General features: G+C 38.2%; 1 protein-coding gene across 2 annotated transcripts in view; it reads left to right on the top strand.

Moving 5' to 3' along the window:
* The window catches only part of ACBD6 (acyl-CoA binding domain containing 6), a 236,325-nt gene that overhangs the window by 4,001 nt on the left and 206,183 nt on the right, over nucleotides 1-26,141 (top strand). For both annotated transcript variants that reach the window (XR_010656122.1, XM_065882184.1), the window contains exons 2-3: nucleotides 3,185-3,249; nucleotides 11,816-11,912. Coding sequence is in view for 1 of the 2 variants with exons in the window: in XM_065882184.1 (XP_065738256.1) it covers nucleotides 3,185-3,249; nucleotides 11,816-11,912 (162 nt within the window). In the remaining variant the exon portion in view is untranslated. The remainder of the gene's footprint in view (nucleotides 1-3,184; nucleotides 3,250-11,815; nucleotides 11,913-26,141) is intronic.

Raw genomic sequence — 26,141 nt, 5'->3', positions numbered from 1 at the left:
GTTGAGCTACCCACATGAAACATGATTTTTACTTAGCAGAGCAACTCACTGATAAACTGTGCTTTTTCAGATTTGAGCACTTGGCATACAGTTCCTTGAAAATGAGTGAAGTCAGCCTGTCACTTCAAGGAAAACAACTGACAGTATTTGTTGCCAGTGACAACATTTGAGCCTTCAAGTGAAAATTAAGTTTGGAAAATCTGTATCTGCCACCCGATCTTGACGGCTTCCTAATACTGAAAAACGTTTTTGATAAGATTAGTGGAGGTTTTAATGATTGTGAACTTCCAGTATTGTATGTATAATTAATTGTGTCATTTGGAAGATCTGTGGAACTCAGTGAACTGTTTTTTCAAATATTTCAGGGAGTGAGGTTACAAATTATGTGTGGATAAAAGATACATTGAAAGTGCAGGTCAGACCAATGGATTTTAATGTAACAGTGTGAAAAATTTGTTGGTATCACTTCAGATTCCACATTGCAATTAACCTTAAAGAAACTGCCACTTGTTTAGTTTTGGTGTGATATCAAAGACGAGTATCCACAATTATCTGAAAATGCTACTAAAATACTTTTCTTTTCGAACAACATATCTCTGTGAAGTTGAATTTTCTTCATTTACTTCAACCAAAACAGCATATACTGCAATAGATTGAATGCAGAAGTAGAATACACCTGCCTTCTATTAAGGCAGACAGTAAAGAGATTTGCAAATTGTAAAACACTGTCACTTTTCTCACTAAATTTTTTTTGCTTTAAAGTATATATTTTTCATAAATTTTTGTTATTTATGTTAACATGTAATGAGTTTATTATTTTTAAATGAATTAATACATATTTTAAAATTTCATTTCTAATCTGGTAAATATTGATAGATATAACCCACGTAAACAAAAGCTCTTTGGGGGGATCAGTTTCTAAGAGGGTAAAGGGATTATGAGACCAAAAGGTTTGTGAACTGCTGCCCTAAGATTCTCTTCCCATGGCCAGAGATAGCTCACCATACGCATGTTCTAGCCAGGGCAGAGGGAAAGGGAAGAACAAGCCCTCCTTTCTTCCCCCCACCCCAGGTATGCAGGCCTCTCACTGTTGTGGCCTCTCCCGTTGCGGAGCATAGGCTCTGGACACGCAGGCTCAGTGGCCATGGCTCACGGGCCCAGCCGCTCCACGGCATGTGGGATCTTCCTGGACCGGGACACGAGCCCGTGTCCCCTGCATCGGCAGGCAGACTCTCAACCACTGCGCCACCAGGGAAGCCCCAAGCCCCCCTTTCTTTTTAAGGAAGATATTTATATCACTTTCACATACATCCAGCCCCCCGAACCTGGGCAGAAGTTGCATGGCCACATGTAATGTTCAGCTCAATGACCATGTGTCCGGCTGAGACTTCTATTACCATAAGAGAGAGGAAGGATAGATACTGGTATTTGTTTCTGCCACTGGCTGTTGTCTGAATAAAAAAACCACAAATAGTAATAACTGCTATTTTTATGATGCCTAGTAGTTTATCTCATTTCATATTTCTAACACAGTAGTTCAAGTGATTTTAGAGATGCCAGAACTGAAGCCTAGATTCTATGTGGCATATAAAAGAGTGTTGTATAGTAGAGTAATATTGGACTTTGGTGTCTAACAGTCCTGGAGTCAAGTCTTGACTCCTAATTCAAGATTCACTCATGTGTGAGCTCCTCTGTACTCATTTATAGAATGAATTTGTAATGGCAAGCCTAACAGGATTGTTGTGTGCCTCATTTGACATACATATGTGAAACTTTTGGTTTATGGTGATTGTTCAAGAAAAGCAGCTCCTGCTCTTTCATCATTTCTTCCCCCGTCCCATCATGACCGGGCTGCCCCTGTGTAAATGTACATTTTAATAACAGCCAGAGGGCCATGTGATTAATGGCTAAGCAAATGATAGAGATGATGGTTGTTAGGAACTCAGAGATGGATGAGATCATTGTAGATGGAAAGGGTTCTTAGAATTTGAACCTTGAGTGGGACTGCAAGGAGATTTAGCATTTTGAAAAGCTGAGAGAAGAGAAGTCTTTTTAGGTGAGGGAAATAACATGAGCAAAATAGAATAAAAATTCTAAATGCAGTGAGTAGATCAGTCTGGTTAGTGAGTAGACCATCAGTTTGATTTTAGCAAAATGCAAGTGTGTAAGAGTAGAAGGAGGTAGTGGGAAAGTCTTTGAGAAGTAGATGGGGTCCAGATTGTGGTATTTAGCTTTAGGGAAAATAGGTATTTTGTTGAACACATGCCTAATGTATTCATTTTATATGCAACAAACATTTTTTTACTGCCTTAAGTTAGACACTATGTTATGTGCAATGAGCGACTTAAGAATGGTTTCTTAGAGGCTATATTCTAATAGTAAGATGAGACTACACAAACCTTGCTAACACAAGGTAAAAGTGAAAAGTGCCATCAGAGAGGGAGATTACTGCTGGCAGTGGGAATCGAGCTGTGTAGTGAATTCTACAGTTGTGTGAATTTCACTTATGCTTATTCACAATGAAAATAATTACTGTGTAGTTTAACTACAAGTGTTTGAGGATTAAAAATAAGTATTGAGCACAAACAAGAGAAGATTATTGTGGAATAAATAGAATTTATATTATTGAGAAACCTTGAAATTTTTTTTGTGTGGCTTTTAACATCTAAATTTATGTTGACTAGTTTCATAATAGGGCACGTTAAAAATAGTGTGCTTTATCCTGGAATTTGAGAGAGATAAAATGCTGATAGTGTTATGAGAATCAACACAGACAGACAGTATGATGAATTCTGATAAACTGTACTTTAAAGCTTGTTTATTGCATGTTTAAAAATTCTTCTGCATTACAAATGGTAATAAGGATTGCATAATCTATATTTATAATTTGTTTTATATATATAATTTGTCTACTAATTTAGGAATGCACTGTCACCCTTTTTTTTTTAATGTATTACACTGTTAGATAACAGTTTTTTATGCAGTAAGCCAAAGCACCCTGTATTTAAAGTTTGTTTTTTGGTTTGCTTTTGCAAAGCATGTTAAATTTTGTTATTTTATATGATGCAGATATTTTCTAACCTATAGTTATGAAGTATACATAATAGATTTAAAAATTAGAAGTTTCTCTGACATTTCTTTGAAAAATAAGTTCTTGATTTTACCCCCCTCCCACTTGATTTAGGTCAAAGTTGGAAATTGCAATACTCCTAAACCAAGCTTCTTTGACTTCGAAGGAAAGCAAAAATGGTAAGAAATTCTTGGGATCTATTGTGGTTGTTGTAAATGGCTTAGGTGTTTAGGAATTAGAAAGTAGTGAGCAGATTAAAGAATTAGTTTTCTATTAATCTCTTTCTGCTGTAGACTGTGCTAATGATAGGCAGTTGGGAGAGAGATTAAAAGAATCCGATTTTAGTTAAATCTCCTAAAGGATTCTTATGCCATGATGTTGGTATATAAGTAGTTCACAACAGACACACATTCCTTACATATGAATTGCTTCTTAGAGAGTGACCAAAAGAGCTATTGGTTGGAATTTTCCTTCCCTGTCATACAGCCCCTAATGGGACACCACTTCTCCCCTCTAGAGGGATCTTTGGAGGAAGGCCAGGAGGATGGGAAGGTAGAAGAGCAGGGTAAATCCCAATTTTTTTACTCTTCTCCCCTTCGCAATTATATCTGCTCATTTCTAGTGCCCTTCTGTTCCTTGCCCACCCACACCATGGTGAAGAAGTGCATATAATACCCTGTTGGGCAGAAGGGGGAAAAAATAGATAGTGAGTCTACTTCTTTCCTGAATACATAAAAAGATTATGCCCTCCTAGATTTTTTTACTTATAATTCAGAGATTACCTCTTATCATTTGAGGCCTTATTTCCTCTTACCTTGTCTAAGTGAAAAGAGAAATTGCATACAATAGGGAACCTTAGTTATAGAAGGAAGGACTTTGGAGCATCAGCCCTAGAATTAAAAGTAGAGAGAGTAGGGTTTAAAAAGAAAAGATGAAATATGGTTATAGAGAGAAGAAGCATATTTCACAATGTGGTACCCTGGACAAGTTGCCTGTCTAGGAAATGTTTGTTACTCAGCTCTGAGGAGATGTAGAGCTTGAACCCGAATGCAAATATTAATGTCATTAAGCACAACTGTTTAGTTCAGCTGACTTTTTTTTGTGTAAGACATTCTCAGTGAAGGAAGCAGTGCTTTGATTTTCATTCTGGCGCAGATTTTCTTTGCTGATGATAGCAAAAAGTTCTCTGACTGGCATTTTATTACTGTTGTAGAGAATACCTGATGTAAATTTTATTGTGAGTTTTTTGTTTTAGTTTAAGAATTATAATTCACCATTATTTTTTTCCCCAAGTTTGCCTGTTATCTCACTGTTTTTAATAATTTTTAAAAGTTTAGACTTTACAACCACTATAATAATAATCCAGTCAAGAGTCATCAATGGATGTTAAAATCATTAGATGAAAAACTACTAGGGAACAATATTCACACAATCTGATCCACAGTTTACTTATTAATTACAAAGAGGAAACCGGGAGATACTGCTTTTACTAAGTCCTGACTACTATCACAATGGGACAGACTGCTGTCATGTGATGAATTGTAAACGACATGTCACCTATATGTTGCTCTTCCCAAATACTTAACCTGATTCTAGTCATGATTAATCATTTTTGGCAAGAACACTCTGTAGGTGAGGAAACAATCAGACAAATGCAAATTGAAAGATATTTTATAAAACAGCTGGTTCAGACTCTTAGAAAATAGCAATATCATGGAAGACAAAAAGTCTAAAGATACATGAAACTCAGTGCTGTGTGTAAATCTTGATTGGCTCCTCATCTGGGAGAAGAAAGCTATAAAGAACCTTTTGGGGAAGTCAGGGAAATCTGAATATGGTCCATATACGTTTATTTAATGGTACTGATGTTAAGTTTCTTCACTTTGAAGAATATATATTTGGGGTAAAGTGTTATGATGTATACAAGTAACTTTCAAGAGATTCAGCAAAAATAAATTTAGGAAACCTCAGAAAGATGTGCTTTTCATCATAGGAGCAGGCAGGTAGTGAGAAAACTGTGGGACTGAGTTCTGTTTTACAGTAGATCAGTAGCTGTACTTCCCGGTTGGAGGTAGAAAGAATTGGCAGGGAAAAGCCAAGAAGGAGGCCTGTCCTAGCAGCTGGCAAAAAAGAAGAAAAGGAAAACACAGAAGGGGGCTCAGGACTAAAATATTGCCCTTGGTATTAAACTGCGGCAAGTCCCTGCCTTCTTACTCACTGTATTCTTATCTCTGTCTTCACTTCCCCTTGTTTTTTTTTTTTGAATTTTATTTTATTTATTTTTTTATACCACAGGTTCTTATTAGTTATCCATTTTATACATATTAGTATATATATGTCAATCCCAATCTCCCAATTCATCACACCACCACCACCCCTCCCCCGCCACTTCCCCCCTTCGTGTCCATACGTTTGTTCTCTACATCTGCGTCTCAATTTCTGACCTGCAAACCGGTTCGTTTGTACCACTTTTCTAGGTTCTACATATAGGCGTTAATATACGATATTTGTTTTTCTCTTTCTGACTTACTTCACTCTGTATGACAGTCTCTAGATCCATCCACGTCTCTACAAATGACCCAATTTCATTCCTTTTTATGGCTGAGTAATATTCCATTGTATATATGTACCACATCTTCTTTATCCATTCATCTGTCGATGGGCATTTAGGTTGCTTCCATGTCCTGGCTATCGTGAATAGTGCTGCAATGAACATTGGGGTACATGTGTCTTTTTGAATTATTGTTTTCTCTGGGTATATGCCCAGTAGTGGGATTGCTGGGTCATATGGTAATTCTATTTTTAGTTTTTTAAGGAACCTCCATACTGTTTTCCATAGTGGCTGTATCAATTTATATTCCCACCAACAGTGCAAGAGGGTTCCCTTTTCTCCACACCTTCTCCAGCATTTGTTGTTTGTAGATTTTCTGATGATGCCCATTCTAACTGGTGTGAGGTGATACCTCATTGTAGTTTTGATTTACATTTCTCTAATAATTAGTGATGTTGAGCAGCTTTTCATGTGCTTCTTGGCCATCAGTATGTCTTCTTTGGAGAAATGTCTATTTAGGTCTTCTGCCCATTTTTGGATTGGGTTGTTTGTTTCTTTAATATTGAGCTGCATGAGCTGTTTATATATTTTGTAGATTAATCCTCTGTTGATTTGTTTGCAAATATTTTCTCCCATTCTAAGGGTTCTCTTTTCATCTTGTTTGTAGTTCCCTTGGCTGTGCAAAAGTTTTTAAGTTTCATTAGGTCCCATTTGTTTATTTTTGTTTTTATTTCCATTACTCTAGGAGGTGGATCAAAAAAGATCTTGCTGTGATTTATGTCAAAGAGTGTTCTGTGTTTTCCTCTAAGAGTGTTATAGTGTCTGGTCTTACATTTAGGTCTCTAATCCATTTTGAGTTTATTTTTGTGTGTGATGTTAGGGAGTGTTCTAATTTCATTCTTTTACATGTAGCTGTCCAGTTTTCCCAGCACCACTTATTGAAGAGACTGTCTTTTCTCCATTGTATATCCTTGCCTCCTTTGTCATAGATTAGTTGACCATAGGTGCATGGGTTTATCTCTGGGCTTTCTATCCTGTTCCATTGATCTGTGTTTCTGTTTTTGTGCCAGTACCATATTGTCTTGATTACTGTAGCTTTGTAGTATAGTCTGAAGTCAGGGAGTCAGATTCCTCCAGCTCCGTTTTTTTCCCTCAAGACCGCTTTGGCTCTTCAGGGTCTTTTCTGTCTCCATACAAATTTTAAGATATTTTGTTCTAGTTCTGTGAAAAATGCCATTGGTAGTTTGATAGGGATTGCTTTGAATCTGTAGATTGCTTTGGGTAGTATAGTCATTTTCACAATATTGATTCTTCCAATCCAAGAACATGGTATATCTCTCCATCTGTTTGTATCATCTTTAATTTCTTTCATCAGTGTCTTATAGTTTTCTTCCTACAGGTCTTTTGTCTCCCTAGGTAGGTTTATTTCTAGGTATTTTATTCTTTTTGTTGCAATGGTAAATGGAAGTGTTTCCTTAATTTTCTGATCTTTCACTGTTAGCGTATAGGAATGCAAGAGATTTCTGTGCATTAATTTTGTATCCTGCAACTTTACCAAATTCATTGATTAGCTCTATAGTAGTTTTCTGGTGGCATCTTTAGGATTCTCTATGTATAGTATCATGTCATCTGCAAACAGTGACAGTTTTACTTCTTCTTTTCCAATTTGTATTCCTTTTATTCCTTTTTCTTCTCTGATTGCCGTGGCTAGGACTTCCAAAACTGTGTTGAATAATAGTGGTGAGAGTGGACATCCTTGTCTTGTTCCTGATCTTAGAGGAAATGCTTTCAGTTTTTCACCATTGAGAATGATGTTTGCTGTAGGTTGTCATATATGGTCTTTATTATGTTGAGGTAGGTTCCCTCTGCCCACTTTCTGGAGAGTTTTTATCATAAATGGGTGTTGAATTCTGTCAAAAGCTTTTTCTGCAGCTATTGAGATGATCATATGGTTTTTCTTTAGTTTGTTAATATGGTGTATCACATTGATTCATTTGCATATATTGAGGAATCCTTGCATTCCTGGGATAAATCCCACTTGATCATGGTGTATGATCCTTTTAATGTGTTGTTGGATTCTGTTTGCTAGTATTTTGTTGAGGATTTTTGCATCTATATTCATCAGTGATATTGGTCTGTAATTTTCTTTTTTTGTAGTATCTTTGTCTGGTTTTGGTATCAGGGTGATGGTGGCCTCATAGAATGAGTTTGGGAGTTTTCCTCCCTCTGCAGATTTTTGGAGGAGTTTGAGAAGGATGGGTGTTAGCTCTTCTCTCAGTGTTTGATAGAATTTACCTGTGAAGCCATCTGGTCCTGGACTTTTGTTTGTTGGAAGATTTTTAATCACAGTTTCAATTTCATTACTTGTGATTGTGTGGTCTGTTCATATTTTCTATTTCTTCTTGCTTCAGTCTTGGAAGGTTATTCTTTTCTAAGAATTTGTCTATTTCTTCCAGGTTGTCCATTTTATTGGCATAGAGTTGCTTGTAGTAGTCTCTTAGGATGCTTTGCATTTCTGCGGTGTCTGTTGTAACTTCTCCTTTTTTCATTTCTAATTTTATTGATTTGAGTCCTCTCTTGCTTTTTCTTGGTGAGTCTGGCTAATGGTTTATCAATTTTGTTTCTCTTCTCAAAGAAACAGCTTTTAGTTTTATTGATCTTTGCTATTGTTTTCTTTGTTTCTATTTTATTTATTTCTGCTCTGATTATTATGATTTCATTCCTTCTACTAACTTTGGGTTTTGTTTGTTCTTCTTTCTCTAGTTGTTTTAAGTGTAGAGTTAGATTGTTTATTTTAGATGTTTGTTGTTTCTTGAGGTAGGATTGTATTGCTATTAACTTCCCTCTTAGAACTGCTTTTGCTGTATCCCCATAGGTTTTGGATCATCGTGTTTTCATTGTCAATTGTCTTTAGGTAGTTTTTTATTTCCTGTTTGATTTCTTCAGTGATCTGTTGGTTATTTAGTAACGTATTGTTTAGCCTCCATGTGTGTGTTTATTACGTTTTTTTCCCTGTAATTGATTTCTAATCTCATAGTGTTGTGGTCAGAAAAGATGCTTGATATTATTTCAATTTTCTTAAATTACTGAGGCTTGATTTGTGACCCAAGATATGATCTATCCTGGAGAATGTTCTGTGTGCACTTGAGAAGAAAGTGTAATCTGCTGTTTTGGATGGAATGTCCTATAAATATCAATTAAATCTTTCTGGTCTACTGTGTCATTTAAAGCTTGTGTTTCCTTATTAATTCTCTGTTTGGATGATCTGTCCATTGGTGTAAGTGAGGTGTTAAAGTCTCCCACTGTTACTGTGTTACTGTCGATTTCCTCTTTTATAGCTGTTAGCCGTTGCCTTGTGTATTGAGGGGCTCCTATGTTGGGTGCATATATATTTATAATTGTTTTATCTTCTTCTTGGATTGATCCCTTGATCATTATGTAGTGTCCTTCCTTGTCTCTTGTAACATTCTTTATTTTAAAGTCTATTTTATCTCATATGAGAATTGCTACTCCAGCTTTCTTTTGATTTCCATTTGCATGGAATATCTTTTTCATCCCTTCACTTTCAGTCTGTATGTGTCCCTAAGTCTGAAGTGGGTCTCCTGCAGACAGCATATATATGGGTCTTGTTTTTGTATCCATTCAGCAGCCTGTGTCTTTTGGTTGGAGGATTTAATCCATTGGTGTTTAAGGTAATTATCGATATGTATGTTCCTATGACCATTTTCTTAATTGTTTTGGGTTTGTTTTTGTAGGTCCTTTTCTTCTCTTGTTTTTCCCACTTAGAGAAGTTCCTTTATCATTTGTTGTAGAGCTGGTTTGGTGGTGCTGAATTCTCTTAGCTTTTGCTTGTCTGTAAAGCTTTTGATATCTCCATCGAATCCGAATGAAATCCTTGCCAGGTAGAGTGATCTTGGTTGTAGGTTCTTCCCTTTCATCACTTTAAATATGTCATGCCACTCCCTTCTGGCTTGTAGAGTTCCTGCTGAGAAATCAGATGTTAACCTTATGGGAGTTCCCTTTTATGTTATTTGTCATTTTTCCATTGCTGCTTTCAATAGTTTTTCCTTGTCTTTAATTTTTGCCAGTTTGATTACTATGTGTCTCCGCGTGTTTCTCCTTGCGTTTATCCTGTATGGGACTCTGTGTGCTTCCTGGACTTGGGTGGCTCTTTCCTTTCCCATGTTAGGGAAGTTTTCGACTATAATCTCTTCACATATTTTCCTTTCACTCACTCTTCTCCTTCTGGGACCTCTATAATGCGAATGTTGTTGCGTTTAATGTTGTCCCAGAGGTCTCTTAGGCTGTCTTCATTTCTTTTCATTCTTTTTTCTTTATTCTGTTCCGCAGCAGTGAATTCCACCATTCTGTCTTCCAGGTCACTTATCCGTTCTTCTGCCTCAGTTATTCTGCTATTGATTCCTCCTAGTGTATTTTTCATTTCAGTTATTGTATTGTTCATTTCTGTTTGTTCTTTAATTCTAGGTCTTTGTTAAACATTTTTTGCATCGTCTCGATCTTTGCCTCCATTCTTTTTCTGAGGTCCTGTATCATTTTCACTATCATTATTCTGAATTCTTTTTCTGGAAGGTTGCCTGTCTCCTCTTCATTTAGTTGTTTTTGTAGGATTTTTTCTTTTTCCTTCATCTGGTACGTAGCCTTCTGCCTTTTCATGTCTATCTTTCTGTGAATGTGGTTTTTGTTGCACAGGCTGCAGGATTGTAGTTCCTGCTTCTGCTGTCTGCCCTCTGGTGGATGAGGCTATCTAAGAGGCTTATGCATGTCTCGTGATGGGAGGGAATGGTGGTGGGTAGAGCTGGCTGTTGCTCTGGTGGGCAGAGCTCAGTAAAACTTTAATCCGTTTGTCTGCTGATGGGTGGGGCTGGATTCCCTCCCTGTTGGTTGTTTGGCCTGAGGCTACCCAACACTGGAGCCTACCCAGGCTCTTTGGTGGGGCTAATGGCAGACTCTGGGAGGGCTCACGTCAAGTACTTCCCAGAACTTCTACTGTCAGTGTCCTTGTCCTCACGGTGAGACACAGCCACCCCCTGCCTCTGCAGGAGACCCTCAACACTAGCAGGTAGGTCTGGTTCAGGCTCCTGTGGGGTCACTGCTTCTTCCCCTGGGTCCTGATGTGCACACTACTTTGTGTGTACCCTCCAAGAGTGGAGTCTCTGTTTCCCCCAGTCCTGTTGAAGTCCTGAAATCAAATCCCTCTAGCCCTCAAAGTCTGATTCTCTGGGAATTCCTCCTCCCGTTGCCGGACGCCCAGGTTGGGAAGCCTGACATGGGGCTCAGAACCTTCACTCCAGCGGGTGGACTTCTTTCTGTGGTATAATTGTTCTCCAGTTTGCGAGTCAGCCACCCAGCACTTACGGGATTTGATTGTATTGTGATTGCGTCCTTCCTACCGTCTCATTGTGGCCTCTCCTTTGTCTTTGGATGTGGGGTGTCTTTTTTGGTGAGTTCCATTGTCTTCCTCTTGATGATTGTTCGGCAGCTGGTTGTGATTCTGGTGCTCTCGCAAGAGGGAGTGAGCGCACATCCTTCTACTCTGCCATCTAGAACCAAAAATCCCTCCCCTTGCTTTTGATGTCCCTGCCCAAAGCCTCAGGATCTACTACTAGCAGCTTAGAGATGAGATAACAGCAGAAGGGGAGGTATATTTCTCACATCTTAAAATGAGAAGTTTGAAGCATTTCCCACAGAATATTGTTTTGTGTGACAGTTAACATATTACTGAAATGCCATAAACACAGTTAATTCGTAAGATGGGAACTACTCCTATTGTTTGTAGACCATACATTCTCAACAGGGGTTTGAAATTTGGGTTTGGGGGAGTTTTAAAATCTTAGATAGTAAAAAAAATTTTAAAAATCTTAGATAGTACAATAGTGTGTCATCTTCCAAAAATCAGCAGATGTGTAATATATGTGTAATTTTAAAATTTCATGGGGGAGGGTGATTAGGGAAAAAACTGTCTAAAAGGGCTCCTTAGGTGGGGTGATAAGGTCTATATTGCTGTGGACGAATGAAATGCAAAAAGAGAAGGCTACTCATATATGGCTTATTAAATCTGTATCTCCTGACCCTTAAAATGTGTGTGCCTTTTTTTAATAATAAAAAGAAGAAATATACTGTTTGTGTTCCTTACATAGTTAATGATAGGTCATTTTGGCTATTCTCTACTTTAGGGAAGCATGGAAAGCACTTGGTGATTCAAGCCCCAGCCGAGCAATGCAGGAGTATATTGCTGTAGTTAAAAAATTAGATCCAAGTTGGAATCCTCAGGTAAGACCGAATGATTGTAAATAATATTTTCCAATAACATATTATCTTTCTCTCAAATAAATGTTTAAAACTAAGCTTTAGGCTTAAATAACATCCTTAAAGTTTTATTTTCTCAAATCAAAAGATTATAAAGTTATTGCAGTATTTATCTAAAAATATTATTGCTTATATGTTAACATAATCAGCTACTGATACTGAGAACTTCTCTGAATTGTAGAGCATTTTTAAAAGCATAATTGTAATTTTAGTCGTGTAAAAACTCAATTCATTTCAGAATTTGAAAGAGTTTAACTTGAGATCATATTATCTTGAGAAATGGAAGGTTTTTTTTTTAATGAGCACTTTCTATGAAAGTACAAAATGCTTGTTGATAGGGATAAAATATGAATGACATGCTTTCTGCCATTATGTAAAGTACCTTATAGAAATAAAACATAACAAAAATAGAGTAATAGTATAAAACAATAATAATGCGAATGCTAGGGTATCCAGTGGAAGAACAGATTACTTTGGACGTTGGCGGCAGTTATTACATTGTTACATATTTATTACCAGTATGAAGGAATTTTGTTCCACCAGTGATGGAATCTTAAAATGTCAGAGTTGTAAGGAATCTTAAAGATTTATATGTTATGACATATAAAAGTGTATCTTAATTATGAGTACAAAGGGGGAGAGATAACCAAGTTAGGATAGCTCTAATGATACAACTGCCTTTTGGAAATCATTGAAACATTTCCTGATGTTTTTGATGTGCATGAGTATTCATTCTCAGAAACATTCCTTTTTATTAATATCTTTTATAAAATGTCAAGTTTGCATACAGATATATACCATAAAGGTCGTAAGGACTTAAACTCTGAAATTCAGTGGTAAAAACAGGTGCATCTCTGAGCTGAACTCAACCTGAACACAAATGGCATGATATTTATTTATTTATTTATTAACATCTGTATTGGAGTATAATTGCTTTACAATGGTGTGTTAGTTTCTGCTGTATAACAAAGTGAATCAGCTATACATACACATACATCCCCATGTTCCCTCTCTCTTGCGTCCCCCTGCCACCTTCCCTATCCCACCTCTCTAGGTGGTCACAAAGCACCGAGCTGATCTCTCTGTGGCACGATATTTAAAAAAAACAAAAGCAAGACTTGAAATTGCATGCCTTTAAGTGAGTCCTTACTCTTCAGGTCCAACCGCTGTGGTCTCAGTTCTTCCCTATTGACTTATACTTGACTGTTTCTGATGCCTGGCTTATGTAGGTGTTTGCGTTGATAACTTCTGATAAATGACAGAGTTTATGATTTCTTACCTTCAATACTTTAATTACTAAGTAAAATTACGTTAACTATGACTCTTACAAATGCACAGTCCATGTAGTTAGGTAGTTCTTCCTTAGGGAAACCCAAACAGGCATTAAGGATGTTTTTAAAAATATCTGAATCTTACCTATTGAACTTATAAAACTTGAGTAGACTAAGCAGAACCAAAGATACTTTCTTTTTTTTTTTCTTTTCTTTCCTTTTTTTCAACATCTTCATTGGACAAAGATACTTTCAAGTAAAAATGATTCTTTAATACATTGTTCTAAAAATATGTTAACTCATAATCTAGTTGTAAACAGGAATTTTAACGTTTCATTTACGTTTTAATTTTTAGTTTAAACATTCTGAGCTGGTCCCTTTGACTCACAGCTTTTTTCCGCCTTGTTTTTGATTGGTATGGGGCAGATCATAATCTCAATCTCAAGAGATTTGATATTTGGTTCATTATCTTTTAGGTTAAAAGAACCATTTTCTTTTGATATTTGTTTCTAAAAATGATGAAATAATGACGACTCTCATGCTGAGTGTGTTAAGTTCTTTTCAGGTATTGCCCTTTGAAATCTTCGTAAGAATTTTAAGAATTAGGAACTATTATTGTCTGTATTTTAAAAAAGAGAAAATTCAGGCACAGAGAGGCTTAGTAACTTTTCTAAGATTAGCCAGCTAGTGAATGGTGTTGCCAGGATTTGGACCTATGCTTATATGAGTCCAGATCCCCACCCCTAATCACTCTGCTATCTGTTCTATAGCTGACATTATGTGTATTTAAAAAAGCATGTAAACTTAAGTGTATGGAAAATTCAAGTAAAGATATTTATTTATTTTAAATTTATTATTTTAAAATTTTATTGTATTTTTGGCTGTGTTGGGTCATTGCTGCACACGGGCTTTCTCTAGTTGTGGCGAGCAGGGCTACTCTTTGTTGCTGTGTGTGGGCTTCTCATTGCAGTGGCTTCTCTTGTTGAGGAACATGGTCTCTAGGTGTGCGGGCTTCAGCAGTTGTGGTGTGTGGGCTCAGTAGTTGTGTCTCACGGGCTCTAGAGCACAGGCTCAGTAGTTGTGGCACATGCGCATGGTTGCTCTACGGCATGTGGGATCTTCCTGGACCAGGGCTCGAACCCGTGTCCCCTACATTGACAGATGATTCTTAACCACTCCGCCATCAGGGAAGCCCAAGATAGTTACTTTTTTTTTTTTGTGGTACGCGGGCCTCTCACTGCTGCGGCCTCTCCTGCCGCGGAGCACAGGCTCCGGATGCGCAGGCCCAGCGGCCACAGCTCACAGGCCCAGCCGCTCCACAGCATGCGGGATCCTCCCGGACCGGGGCACGAACCCGCATCCCCTGCATCGGCAGGTGGACTCCCAACCACTGCGCCACCAGGAAAGCCCCCAAGATAGTTACTTTTTAAATCAAAGCTACATGGTACCTTCAAGTATAAAATGAATAGTGCTTTAAAATGTAACCCTTTGCCTGTTTTCTGTTTTGTTTCGTCTTTCTCAGGAATGTACTGTTGAATGTCTAATATAATCAAGGCAATTCTTTTGCTTTTACTTACATAGTTTTTTGGGAGGGAGGCAGAGAGGGTGAGTTTTTTTTGTTTGTTTGTTTTTTAATACATTTATTTATTTTTATTTTTGGCTGCATTGGGTCTCTGCTGGAGCACACGGGCTTTCTCTAGCTGCGGCGAGCGGGGGCTATTTGTTGCGGTGTGCAGGTTTCTCATTGCAGTGGTTTCTCTTGCTGCACAGCAGGGGCTTCAATAGTTGTGGCTCGCGGGCTCTAGAGTGCAGGCTCAGTAGTTGTGGCGCACGGGCTTAGTTGCTCCGTGGCATGCGGGATCCTCCCGGACCAGGGCTTGAACCCGTGTCCCCAGCACTGGCAGGCAGATTCTTAACCACTGCGCCACTAGGGAAGTCCCAAGGGTGAGTTTTTAATTTTGGTATAATTTTTATTTCTTTTTTTTTTTTTTTTTTTTGCGGTACGCAGGCCTCTCACTGTTGTGGCCTCTCCTGTTGCGGAGCACAGGCTCCGGACGTGCAGGCTCAGCGGCCATGGCTCACGGGCCCAGCTGCTCTGTGGCATGTGGGATCTTCCCGGACCGGGGCACAAACCCATGTTGCCTGCATTGGCAGGCGGACTCTCAACCACTGTGCCACCAGGGAAGCCCTATTTCTATTATTTCTGACAAATAAAAATTATATATATTTAAGGTATACAATGTGATGTTTTGGTGTTTGGTATATATCTTGTGAAATGATTATCACAGTAAAACTAATTAATATATCCCTCACCTCCCATATTTATCATGGTTTTATGTATGTGTGTGACGTGTAAAGTTTCAAGAATAGTACAAGACGCTTCTGGATGGCCTTTGTCTAGTTACACCAGTATTTTTTTTACATTTGTTTTAGCATTCTTTCTCTATTTACTCATAAATACATACATACTACATATAAATAAATTTTTTTGGAATTATTTTATTATCACTTTTGAACTAAAAGTTACAGACATCATGTCCCTTTACTACTTAATACTTCAATATGTTACTATACTGCAATTATCAAAATTGGTAAATTTTTTTTTTTTTGGTGTCATGAATTCTTTTGAAATTCTTTTTTTTTCAGAACCCTGGGCTCAAGAGTTCCTATAGGGCATGCATGTGTGTGTGTATGTGTGTAGATATGTGTGTGTATACATATTTCTTTTAATATAAAAATTGTAAATGTATATTTAAGGTATATAATATGATGATTTGATGTATATATACATAGTGAAATGATTAGTCAAGCTAACTAATATAACATCTCCTCTCATAGTCACCTTTTCTCTATGTGTGTGTGATGAAAACACCTGAGGTTTACTCTCTTAACATATTTGCAGTATTCAATACAGTGTTATTAACTGTAGTCATCATGCCTGTACATTAGATCCCTAGACTTATTCATCCTACATAACTGAAGCTTTGTACCCTTTGACCAATATCTTGCTATTTCCCCTAGCCATTGGTAAACAACATTCTATTCTCTGCTTCTATGAATTTCACTTTTTAATTTTTTTAGATTCTATATATGAGATCATATAATACTTGTCTTTCTCTCTCTGGCTTATTTCACTTAGCATGATGTCCTCCAGGTTCATCCACGTTGTCATAAGTGGTAAGATTTCCTTCGTTCTCATGGCTGAATAATGTTCTGATGTGTGTGTGTGTATACACACACACACTATATCTTGTTTATGCATTCCTCCATACATGGACACTTAGGTTGCTTCCATATATTGGCTATTGTGAATAATGCTAAAAACATGAGAGGGCAAGATATCTCTTTGAGATCCTGATTTCATTTCCTTTAGATGTATACCCAGAGGTGAGATTGCTGGATCATACGGGAGTTCTATTTTTAATTTTTTGAAGAACCTCCATACTGTTTCTCATAATGGCTCTAGCAGTTTACATTCCTACCAATAATATACGATTCTCTTTTCTCAAAATCAGGAATTTTAACATTGATTCAATATTACTGTCAAATCCATAATTCATATTCAAGTTTATCATTTATCTAAAATATGTCTTTCATAGTTACTTTAAAAAATTCTGATCCATCATCCAGTCCAGGATCATGCATTGCATCTAGTTGTCATGTCTCTTTAGTCTCCTTTAATCTGGAATGGTTTTTCAGCCTTTCTTTTTCTCTCTTGACTGTGATATTTTTGAAGAGTATAGGCCAGTTATTTTGTAGAGTGCCCTTCAGTTTGTTTGTCTGTTTTCTCATGAGTAGATTTAGATCATATGTTTTTAAGAGGAATACCACAGAATTCTTCTCAGTGCATTATACCAGGACATACATGATGTCTGTTTGCCCCCAAATTGGTTGTTAACATTGATCGCTTGCTTAAGGTGGTGTCTGCCAGATTCTCTACTGTAACTTTCCTTTTTCCCCCTTTGTAATTAATGAGTAATTTGTGGGGAGATACTTTGAGACTATGTAAATATCCTTTTCCTAATCAGATTTCACTGACTAGTTTTAACATCCATTAATGATTTTCTAACTCTATCATTTCTTCTGCATTTATTATTTGGCACTCCACTGTAAGGGTGGGCTTTCTCTTCTCCCCTATTTATTTATTCATTTTCAAGAACTGTGAAAGGTGTAGGATTGTACCCTACTTGCAAGCTAATAAGTTAGCCTGTTACTGTTTCTTAGGTGCTGGCCGAGGCTCCTGGGTCTGAGCCAAAGGGCTTTATTATTCACGGCATGGCAAACTGCATGAGCTTCATTTGATTTGCATCGGTTTCTGCTGACCCCTAAGTCCCACTTAGGGGTATGATGGAGGTGGGCCTAGATGGATTCCTGCATATGCAGTGGGTTGTGCTATAGGGAAGGAGCACTGAGCTTTGGGGATTCACCACTTTTATAGCAGGTAGAAGCAAGCCTGCTATTTGTCAGGGGTTGGGAAGACATGACGTCATCCCTGAAGGTGGCTTACTGTACGTACAACCCTGAGAAAAGGCCTAGATAAAGAATGGTCAGAGGGCTTCCTTGGTGGTGCAGTGGTTAAGAATCCGCCTGCCAATGCAGGGGACACGGGTTAGAGCCCTGGTCTGGGAAGATCCCACATGCCGTGGAGCGACTAAGCCTGTGTGCCACAACTACTGAGCCTGTAAACCACAACTACTGAGCCCACGAGCCACAACTACTGAAGTCTGCACACCTAGAGCCCGTGCTCCACAACAAGAGAAGCCACCCCAATGAGAAGCCTGCACGCCGCAATGACGAGTAGCCCCCGCTCGCTGCAACTAGAGAAAGCCCGTGCACAGCAACGAAGACCCAACACAGCCAAAACTAAATAAAATAAAATAAAATAACTAAAAAAATAATAAAGCTTAAAAAAAAAAGAGTGGTTAGAGCCTGGCATACTGAACATGAATGTATAGGGATGCTCAGGGGCCATGGTTGATTGCCTCACCCAATATATAACAGTATATACTCATAGATTTCTATTTTATTCAATGGGTAATAGTCAGTTACCATCATTATTTGGCCACTGAGAGCTCATTCAAGATGGCTCCCCTGTCCTTTTGATATGTCTCCATCATTCTTTGAGCACTTTCTTACTTTCTGGCACAAGATGTTTCAGGCTGTATTAGTCCCCTAAGGTTGCCATAACAAAGTACCACAAACTAGTACTTTGTAGTTTAAAACAAGAGAAATTTATTCTCTTGTAGTACTGGAGACCAGAAGTCTGAAAATAAGGTGTTAGCAGAGCCATGCTGTCTTTGGAAGCTTCAGGGAGGAATCCGTCCTTGCCTTGGCCAGCTTCTGATGGCCTCAGATAGTCCTTAGTTTGTGGCAGCATAACTCCAGTTGCAGTCTCTGTCTTCACATGGCCTTCTTCTCTGTCTCCAGATCTCCCTTACTTTCTTTTATATGGACAACCAGTCATTGGATTTAGGGCTCACCTTAAACCTCATCTTAACTTTTTCCCCTAGCTTTATTGAGACGTAACTGATATATAACATTGCGTAAGTTTAAGGTGTACAGTATGTTGATTTGACACATATGTATTGCAAAATGATTACCACCATAACTAATACCTCCATCATGTCACATAATTACTATTTCTGTTTTGTGATGAGAATATTAAAGATCTACTCCTTTAGTAACTTTCAGGTATATAATACAGTATTATTAACTATAATCACCATGCTGTACATTAGATCCCCAGAACTTATTCATCTTATAGCTTGAAGTTTGTACCTTTGACCAACATTTTCCCCATTTCTCCCCCACCCCCGAGGCCCCTGGTAAAAACCATTCTGCTCTGTTTCTATGAGTTTGGCTTTTATAGGTTCCACATGTAAGTGATGTTATGTAGTAGTTGTCTTTCTCTGACTTTTTTCACTTAGAATAATACCTTCAGGGCCCATTCATGTTGTTGCAAATGGTAGGATTTCCTTCTTTCTCATGGCTGAATAATATATATATTTCATACTTCCTTTATTCATCTGTTGATAGACACTTAGGTTGTTTCTATATCTTGGCTATTATAAATAATGCTGCAATGAACATGGGAGTAAAGATATTTCTTCAAGATCCAGTTTTCATTTCTTTTGGATATAAACACAGATGTGAAATTGCTGGATCATATGGTAGTTTTTGAGAAACCTCCATACTGTTTTCCGTAGTGGTTGTACCAGTTTACATTTCTTTCTTTCTTTTTTTAAAATTAATTATTTATTTTTGGCTGCATTGGGTCTTCGTTGCCACACATGGGCTTTCTCTAGTTGCGGCGAGCGGGGGCTACTCTTTGTTGGGGTGTGCAGGCTTCTCATTGCAGTGGCTTCTGTTGTTGCGGAGCACGGCCTCTAGGTGCACAGGCCTCAGTAGTTGTGGCTCGCGGGCTCTAGAGCGCAGGCTCAGTAGTTGCTCTGTGGCATGTGGGATCTTCCCGGACCAGGGCTCAGACCCGTGTCCCCTGCATTGGCAGGCAGATTCTTAACCACTGCGACACCAGGGAAGTCCCCAATTTTACATTTCTACTAGCATCGCACACGGGTTTTTTTTTCCCACCTCCTCACCAACACTTGTTATCTCTTGTCTTTTTGATGATAGCCATTCTAACAGGTGTGATGTTTCACTGTGGTTTTGATTTGCATTTCCTTGATGGTTAGTGATGTCAAGCACCTTTTCATGTATTTGTTGGCTATTTGAATGTCTTCTTCAGAAAAATGTCTATTCATTTCTGCCCATTTTTAAATCAGATTTTTTTCTTTTTTTGCTGTTGAGTTATATGAGTCCTTTATATGTTTTGAATATTAATCCTTTATTACATATGTGATTTGCAAATATTTTCTCCCATTCAGTAGGTTATCTTTTCATTTTGTTGATGGTTTCCTTTGCTGTTTGAAAGTTTTTAGTTTGATGTAGTCCCATTTATTAATTTTTGCTTTTGTTGCTTTTGCTTTTTGTGTCAAATCCAAAAAATCATTGCCAAGACCAGTGTCAAGGAGCTTTTCCCCTATGTTTTCTTCTAGGAGCTTTATGATTTTTTTTTTATGCTTATGTTTTGTTTTTTTTTTTTTGCTGTTCGCTGGCCTCTCACTGTTGTGGCCTCTCCCGTTGCGGAGCACAGGCTCCGGACACGCAGGCTCAGCGGCCATGGCTCATGGGCCCAGCCGCTCCGTGGCATGTGGGATCTTCCCGGACGAAGGCACGAACCTGTGTCCCCTGCATCGGCAGGCGGTCTCTCAACCACTGTGCCACCAGGGAAGCCCTATGCTTATGTTCTTAACCCATTTCAGGTTAATGTTTGTAGGTAGTATAAGGGTCCAGTTTCATTCTTCTACATGTGCTTATCCAGTTTTCCCAACACCATTTATTGAAGAGACTACCCTTTCCATTGCGTATTCTGGGCTCCCTTGTCAAATATTAGTTGACTATATACCTCATCTTGATGATACCTGCAAAGACCCGTTTCCAAATAAAGTCTCATTCTCAGATACCTGGGGTTAGGACTTGGACATGTCTTTGGGGGTGGCGGGGGGACAATTCAACTCACTACACAGGCTCATCTTATACTTTCCCTGTCCTTATCCTAGAATTGGTTGTTTCCCTTTGGTTCCTTTCAGTGGAGAATGATATTTAGAAACCAAAGTCTGGGTGTTGGTTATGTTCATTGCTACCGCTGTCATTACTTCTAGGCCCTCTCAGCAGACATACCTGAAAAATACATATGCTCAAATGCATGTATATATTAACATACACACACACATATATGTATGTGTACACACATACATATGTATGCATACAGATATGTACATACACAGATATATAGTCATTGTAGACACAGACGTGTGTATATACACAGACACACCTACATAACCCTCTCTAACATATGTATCCTATGTCTGTATTTTTATATTTATTTACTTACATATTAAAAACCACAAGTTCATATTGGTACCTCTGATTCCAACCCAACACTATAGAGTACATTGTAGTCGTCCCTCTTTCCATATTTGTAACTCCTTTCTACAACAGAACCCTGGCTGCTAATATTCTCATTATATTTACTCATTATATGACCTAGAATACACAGGAAGCAGTTTCAGAATTGCTCATCTATATTGCTGTGAAAGAAAAGCAAGTTTACTAGCTCAAGTTGACTATTTGTTTACAGGTTGTTTATGTTTTTTATTTTTTAAAGTAAAATTTATATAAGGTGAAATGCTCAAATTTTAAGTGTATAATTTGACGTTTTAACAAATATTCAAAGTACTTTTGTAAAAACTTTGATAAACTTGGAAAATAACTGCATCTCAGTCACCTTGTTTCTCCTGACCACTTCCTAATTGACTATGGTCATTTGGAAGATTAAGATTCTTTTTAATGTGAATGCCCTGTCCCATGAAGTAACTCTGTTCTGAAGTGGCTGCCTTGCTTCTAAATAGATAACATGGACACACAGATGTGTTTTTATAGCCTGATAAATATATTAGTTCTAGAAGAGGACATTTTCAAAATTAAAGAATTAAGTGTTTTTCTGTATTTCCTAGTTAATATTTGATGTATTTCCATAGCTCTTTCGAGAAGATTCTTATTCCAAGGTGCATAGTATGATGAATAGCATTTCTTTTGAGTCCTCTGTAAAGGCTTTTGAGTATGAATAGCAAGATGATTTACTATGAGTTTATTTGGTATCTGCTGGTCCTACACGTTAGGCCAAAAAAGGAAAAAAAGCATTTCATGACCTCTTTGTAGATCTTATTAAAAGACCAATATCATGTATTTTGCATATATAATTAAAGTTTATCTGTCATAGATTACTGTTTCATGTTGAACCAAATATAAAAGGAGGACTTTTGTCCTTTTTTTGGACATCTGTTAAAGTAGTATTGATATTAGTCATTCATTCATTCTACTCATTTCATTGTACACTTATTGTGTATAGGTTATAGCCCTAGGGGCTGGGGATGTATCAGTGAACAAAGGAGAACCGTCTCTGTTCTTAGGGAGTTTACAGTTTGGCAGGCATAAGTAATAAAATAAGTAAATATTATAATGTGTGAGAAGGTGATCAATGCTATGGAGAGAAAGCAGCGGAGAAGGATACATATATGGGAGGTGGGGTTACAATTTTTTTTATTTTTAAAAATAAATTTACTTCATTTCTGGCTGTGTTGGGTCTTTGTTGTTGCATGCAGGCTTTCTCTAGTTGCGACGAGTGTGGGCTACTCTTCGTTGTGGTGTGCGGGCTTCTCGTTGCAGTGGCTTCTCTTGTAGCGGAGCATGGGCTCTAGGTGTGCAGGCTTCAGTAGTTGTGACACGTGGGCTCAGTAGTTGTGGCACACGGGCTTAGTTGCTCCGTGGCATGTGGGATCTTCCTGGGCCAGGGCTCAAACCCATGTCACCTGCCTTGGCAGGTGGATTCTTAACCACTGTGCCACCAGGGAAGTCTGGGGGTTACAATTTTAAATGATATGGTCAAGGAAGGCTCACTGAAGAGGTGACATTGAGCATATATATGAAGGAGTGAAAGAGTGAACCGTACAGGTACCTGGGGAAGAGCATTCTGTATGGAGGAAATGGCCAGTGCAAGTCCCTAAGGCAGGATCATGCCTGGTGTGCTCTAGAAACTTCTAGGAGGACTGAATAGGTATATGGGAATGGGGGCAGGGTAGAGAAATAGGAAATGAGGTAGGGTGGAGCACATGGGATAGTCTGTTATAAGGATTATGGCTTTTATTCTAATGAGAAGAGAAATACACTTTGATTGTAAACTTGTAAAAAGATATAGATATTCTGTATTGCCCAGTAAATAGTATTTTAATGAAGGTAATACAGGCATATGGAAATAGAAATTCAAACAGTGTGAAGGGGTATAAAATAAAACTTTATAAAGTTCTTTGTCCCATACATCATATACCATTCAGTCTTATTTCCTAGTAGACCTATCCACTTGTAACTGTTTCTGTAATTCTGCACTGCTACCTCCATAGCACTAACATCTAAGTTTTTTTCTTTTAAAAAAGTGTTCTTTGTAAATTGAACATTTATTTGTCTGACAGACAGGTGAAGGTTAATCAGGATAGTTCCTGCAGTTTCATTCCTCTTTGCCATGTACCTCCGTTTCTACTCACACGTAGTAAAGCCTCTTGTGACCACCAGAGGGAGCAAAGTTCATTATAAATGAGAATTTTGTTCCCAGGAATTTCTAGGGCTTTCTGTGTGTTTCAGTAGTATTGTTAAAACCTTGCTTCTCATTGGCCATTTACTCTTTTGCCTTTTTTAAAAACTCCTTAGATCTTTAAAATTTTTATATGTACTTGGGATCTTACTAGTGACTTTATTTTTCTTCACCTTACTGGTCTGATTACTCTTAGGTTAGCATCCACTGTATTATTTTTGTGTATTGTCCATAAAGATAAGTAGCGTAGATGGGAGAACTGACACTCTCTTTTGTTCGTAGTGGTTATATAGCTGTGTAGTAGCCTTTTGTAAATTTTGCTGCTATTCATCTGTGGTTTTTGCAGCATCATCTACTTATCTTTTACCTATAAATATTCATTGAATATTAGAATAGATAAATTCATACATACAGTATACTTACCTAAAAGGTAGTCATCATTTTTGAAATTTATATTTAATAGTTAGGCAGATATGTATATTTTGACCAGGAAGTTATCTTCTTTGATTTTTTTCCTTGTCATTCATATTTAATTTTTGTAGACTATCAGGTATTGGTATTGAAATGTTTCTTTTCTCTAGCTGCCTGATGCTGGAGGATAATTCTATAAGTTACCTTTTTTCATGTATGAAAACTCTTATCTCAGAACTTCATCTAACCTTTATATAGTACTACATTTAGTCTATAAGCACTTCAAAGCCTAGGACCATGTTGGATTCATCTTTGTATTTTTTTTTTTTTTTTTTTTTAAATTGCGGTACATGGGCTTCTCACTGTTGTGGCCTCTCCCGTTGCGGAGCACAGGCTTCAGACGTGCAGGCTCAGTGGCCATGGCTCACGGGCCCAGCCGCTCCACGGCATGTGGGATCTTCCCGGACCGGGGCACGAACCCGCGTCCCCTGCATCGGCAGGCGGACTCTCAACCACTGCGCCACCAGGGAAGCCCCTCATCTTTGTATTTTGACCATACTGCCTACAATGTTTAGCACAGGGCAATGCCACAGAAGGTACCTCCCAAGTAGTTCTTAGATTATTCTAATTTCCTTTTCAAATGACACTACTTCCTTTACATTTCTCTCTTAGGACAGGACCCTGTTCTGGCTCCTCTCTTGTTTCTTCAAGTTCCAGGGCATAACTTATACTCTGGAAATTAAGTATTAAGGAGATTATTTAATTCAGAAAACATTTATAAAGCATGAGATACACAGGATGCTATTTTAATTCCTGAAAAAACTACTTGGAAATAGAAAGTTTAGCATTTATTGTTGAGGACTAACAATGGTGCCAAAGAGATTAAAATATACCGACATGGAGAAAGTAAATTCTGACTTAAGATTTGAATGTGAGGGACTTCCCTAGTGGTCCAGTGGTTAAGATTCTATGCTTCCACTGCAGGAGGCGTGGGTTGGATCCCTGCTCGGGGAGCTAAGGTCCCGTATGCTGTGCAGCGCGGCCAAAAAAAAAACATTTGAATGTGAATGTGGTAAAGGCCACTTTTAAGGTGATAGGAATATCATAAAGCACAAACTCTGCATGATTGAATATTGTTTTGCCCAAGCCTGTGTTGATGTTTCTCCCTACTATTCTTGCAGTTTTTTTTTTTTTTTTTTTTTTTTTTTTGCGGTACGCGGGCCTCTCACTGCTGTGGCCTCTCCCGTTGCGGAGCACAGGCTCCGGATGCGAAGGCCCAGCAGCCATGGCCCACAGGCCCAGCCGCTCCGCGGCATGTGGGATCTTCCCGGACCGGGGCACGAACCCGTGTCCCCTGCATCGGCAGGCAGACTCCCAACCACTGCGCCACCAGGGAAGCCCTATTCTTGCAGTTTTAACTACTGCCTATGTTGATTCTAAATTTATTTTTTAGCCCTAACCTTTTCTGTGATCCTGATCAGGGCTCAGAGTTTTTAGAGCAGGATCATAAAATATATTTTTTAAAAAATGAAATGCCTGCAGAGGCCAGGCCATTAATATAAATGAATGAAGTGGGTTGGAATATATATATATATAGTCATGAGAATTGTGGTTTACAGGGGAGTGCATGCCTGTATAAACAAGGGAAATGGACCTTTGCTCTAGCCGGTTATTGCTATGAGTGCCCAGTAGTGCCAGTTCAGATATGAAATCTTGGTGTTATGGTGCTATGTCTTGATTTTTGAATGAGGCTTTAAAAGAAGAAAGTTGAAGTTGGATAGGCTGTTGCAATAGAGTGTGAGCCAAATCAAATACACCTACAGGTACATTCAATATTAAGGGCTCTACCTTTTGACTTTGTTTTAGGTTCATGTGTCAAAATACTCACTGAGTATTTCTATTTTAGTGTTGCAGTGGCACTTCTACCTGTCCTCCCTATTTTGAATCTGGTCCCATTCAATCTTGTCCTCTACATTGCTTCTAAAATGACTTATCTAAAATACATATTTGACCATGTTTTCCCAGTTTAAATGTGATTCCCTTTTACTTACAGGCTAAATTAGTATGGTATACAAACTCCACTATAATCTGTTTCATATTTATATTACAATCCCACCTCCTACCCCTCTTCAACCTTTATTTTAAGTTCCGGTGCTATCAGACTTAAAATATTGTTTCACCATCCTGACTGTGCGTCAGAATCCCTTTAGGGAACTTTAAAAATAGAGATGCATAATCTTCACTCCAGATTTACTTAAAATGTACTGGTAGGGTCCTGACATCTCTTTTTGTTTATTTGTTTTG

Source organism: Phocoena phocoena, chromosome 1 (assembly GCF_963924675.1).
Source record: "Phocoena phocoena chromosome 1, mPhoPho1.1, whole genome shotgun sequence".
NCBI classification, from domain to species: domain Eukaryota; kingdom Metazoa; phylum Chordata; class Mammalia; order Artiodactyla; family Phocoenidae; genus Phocoena; species Phocoena phocoena.
This window is presented reverse-complemented; position numbering and strand designations above follow the sequence as displayed.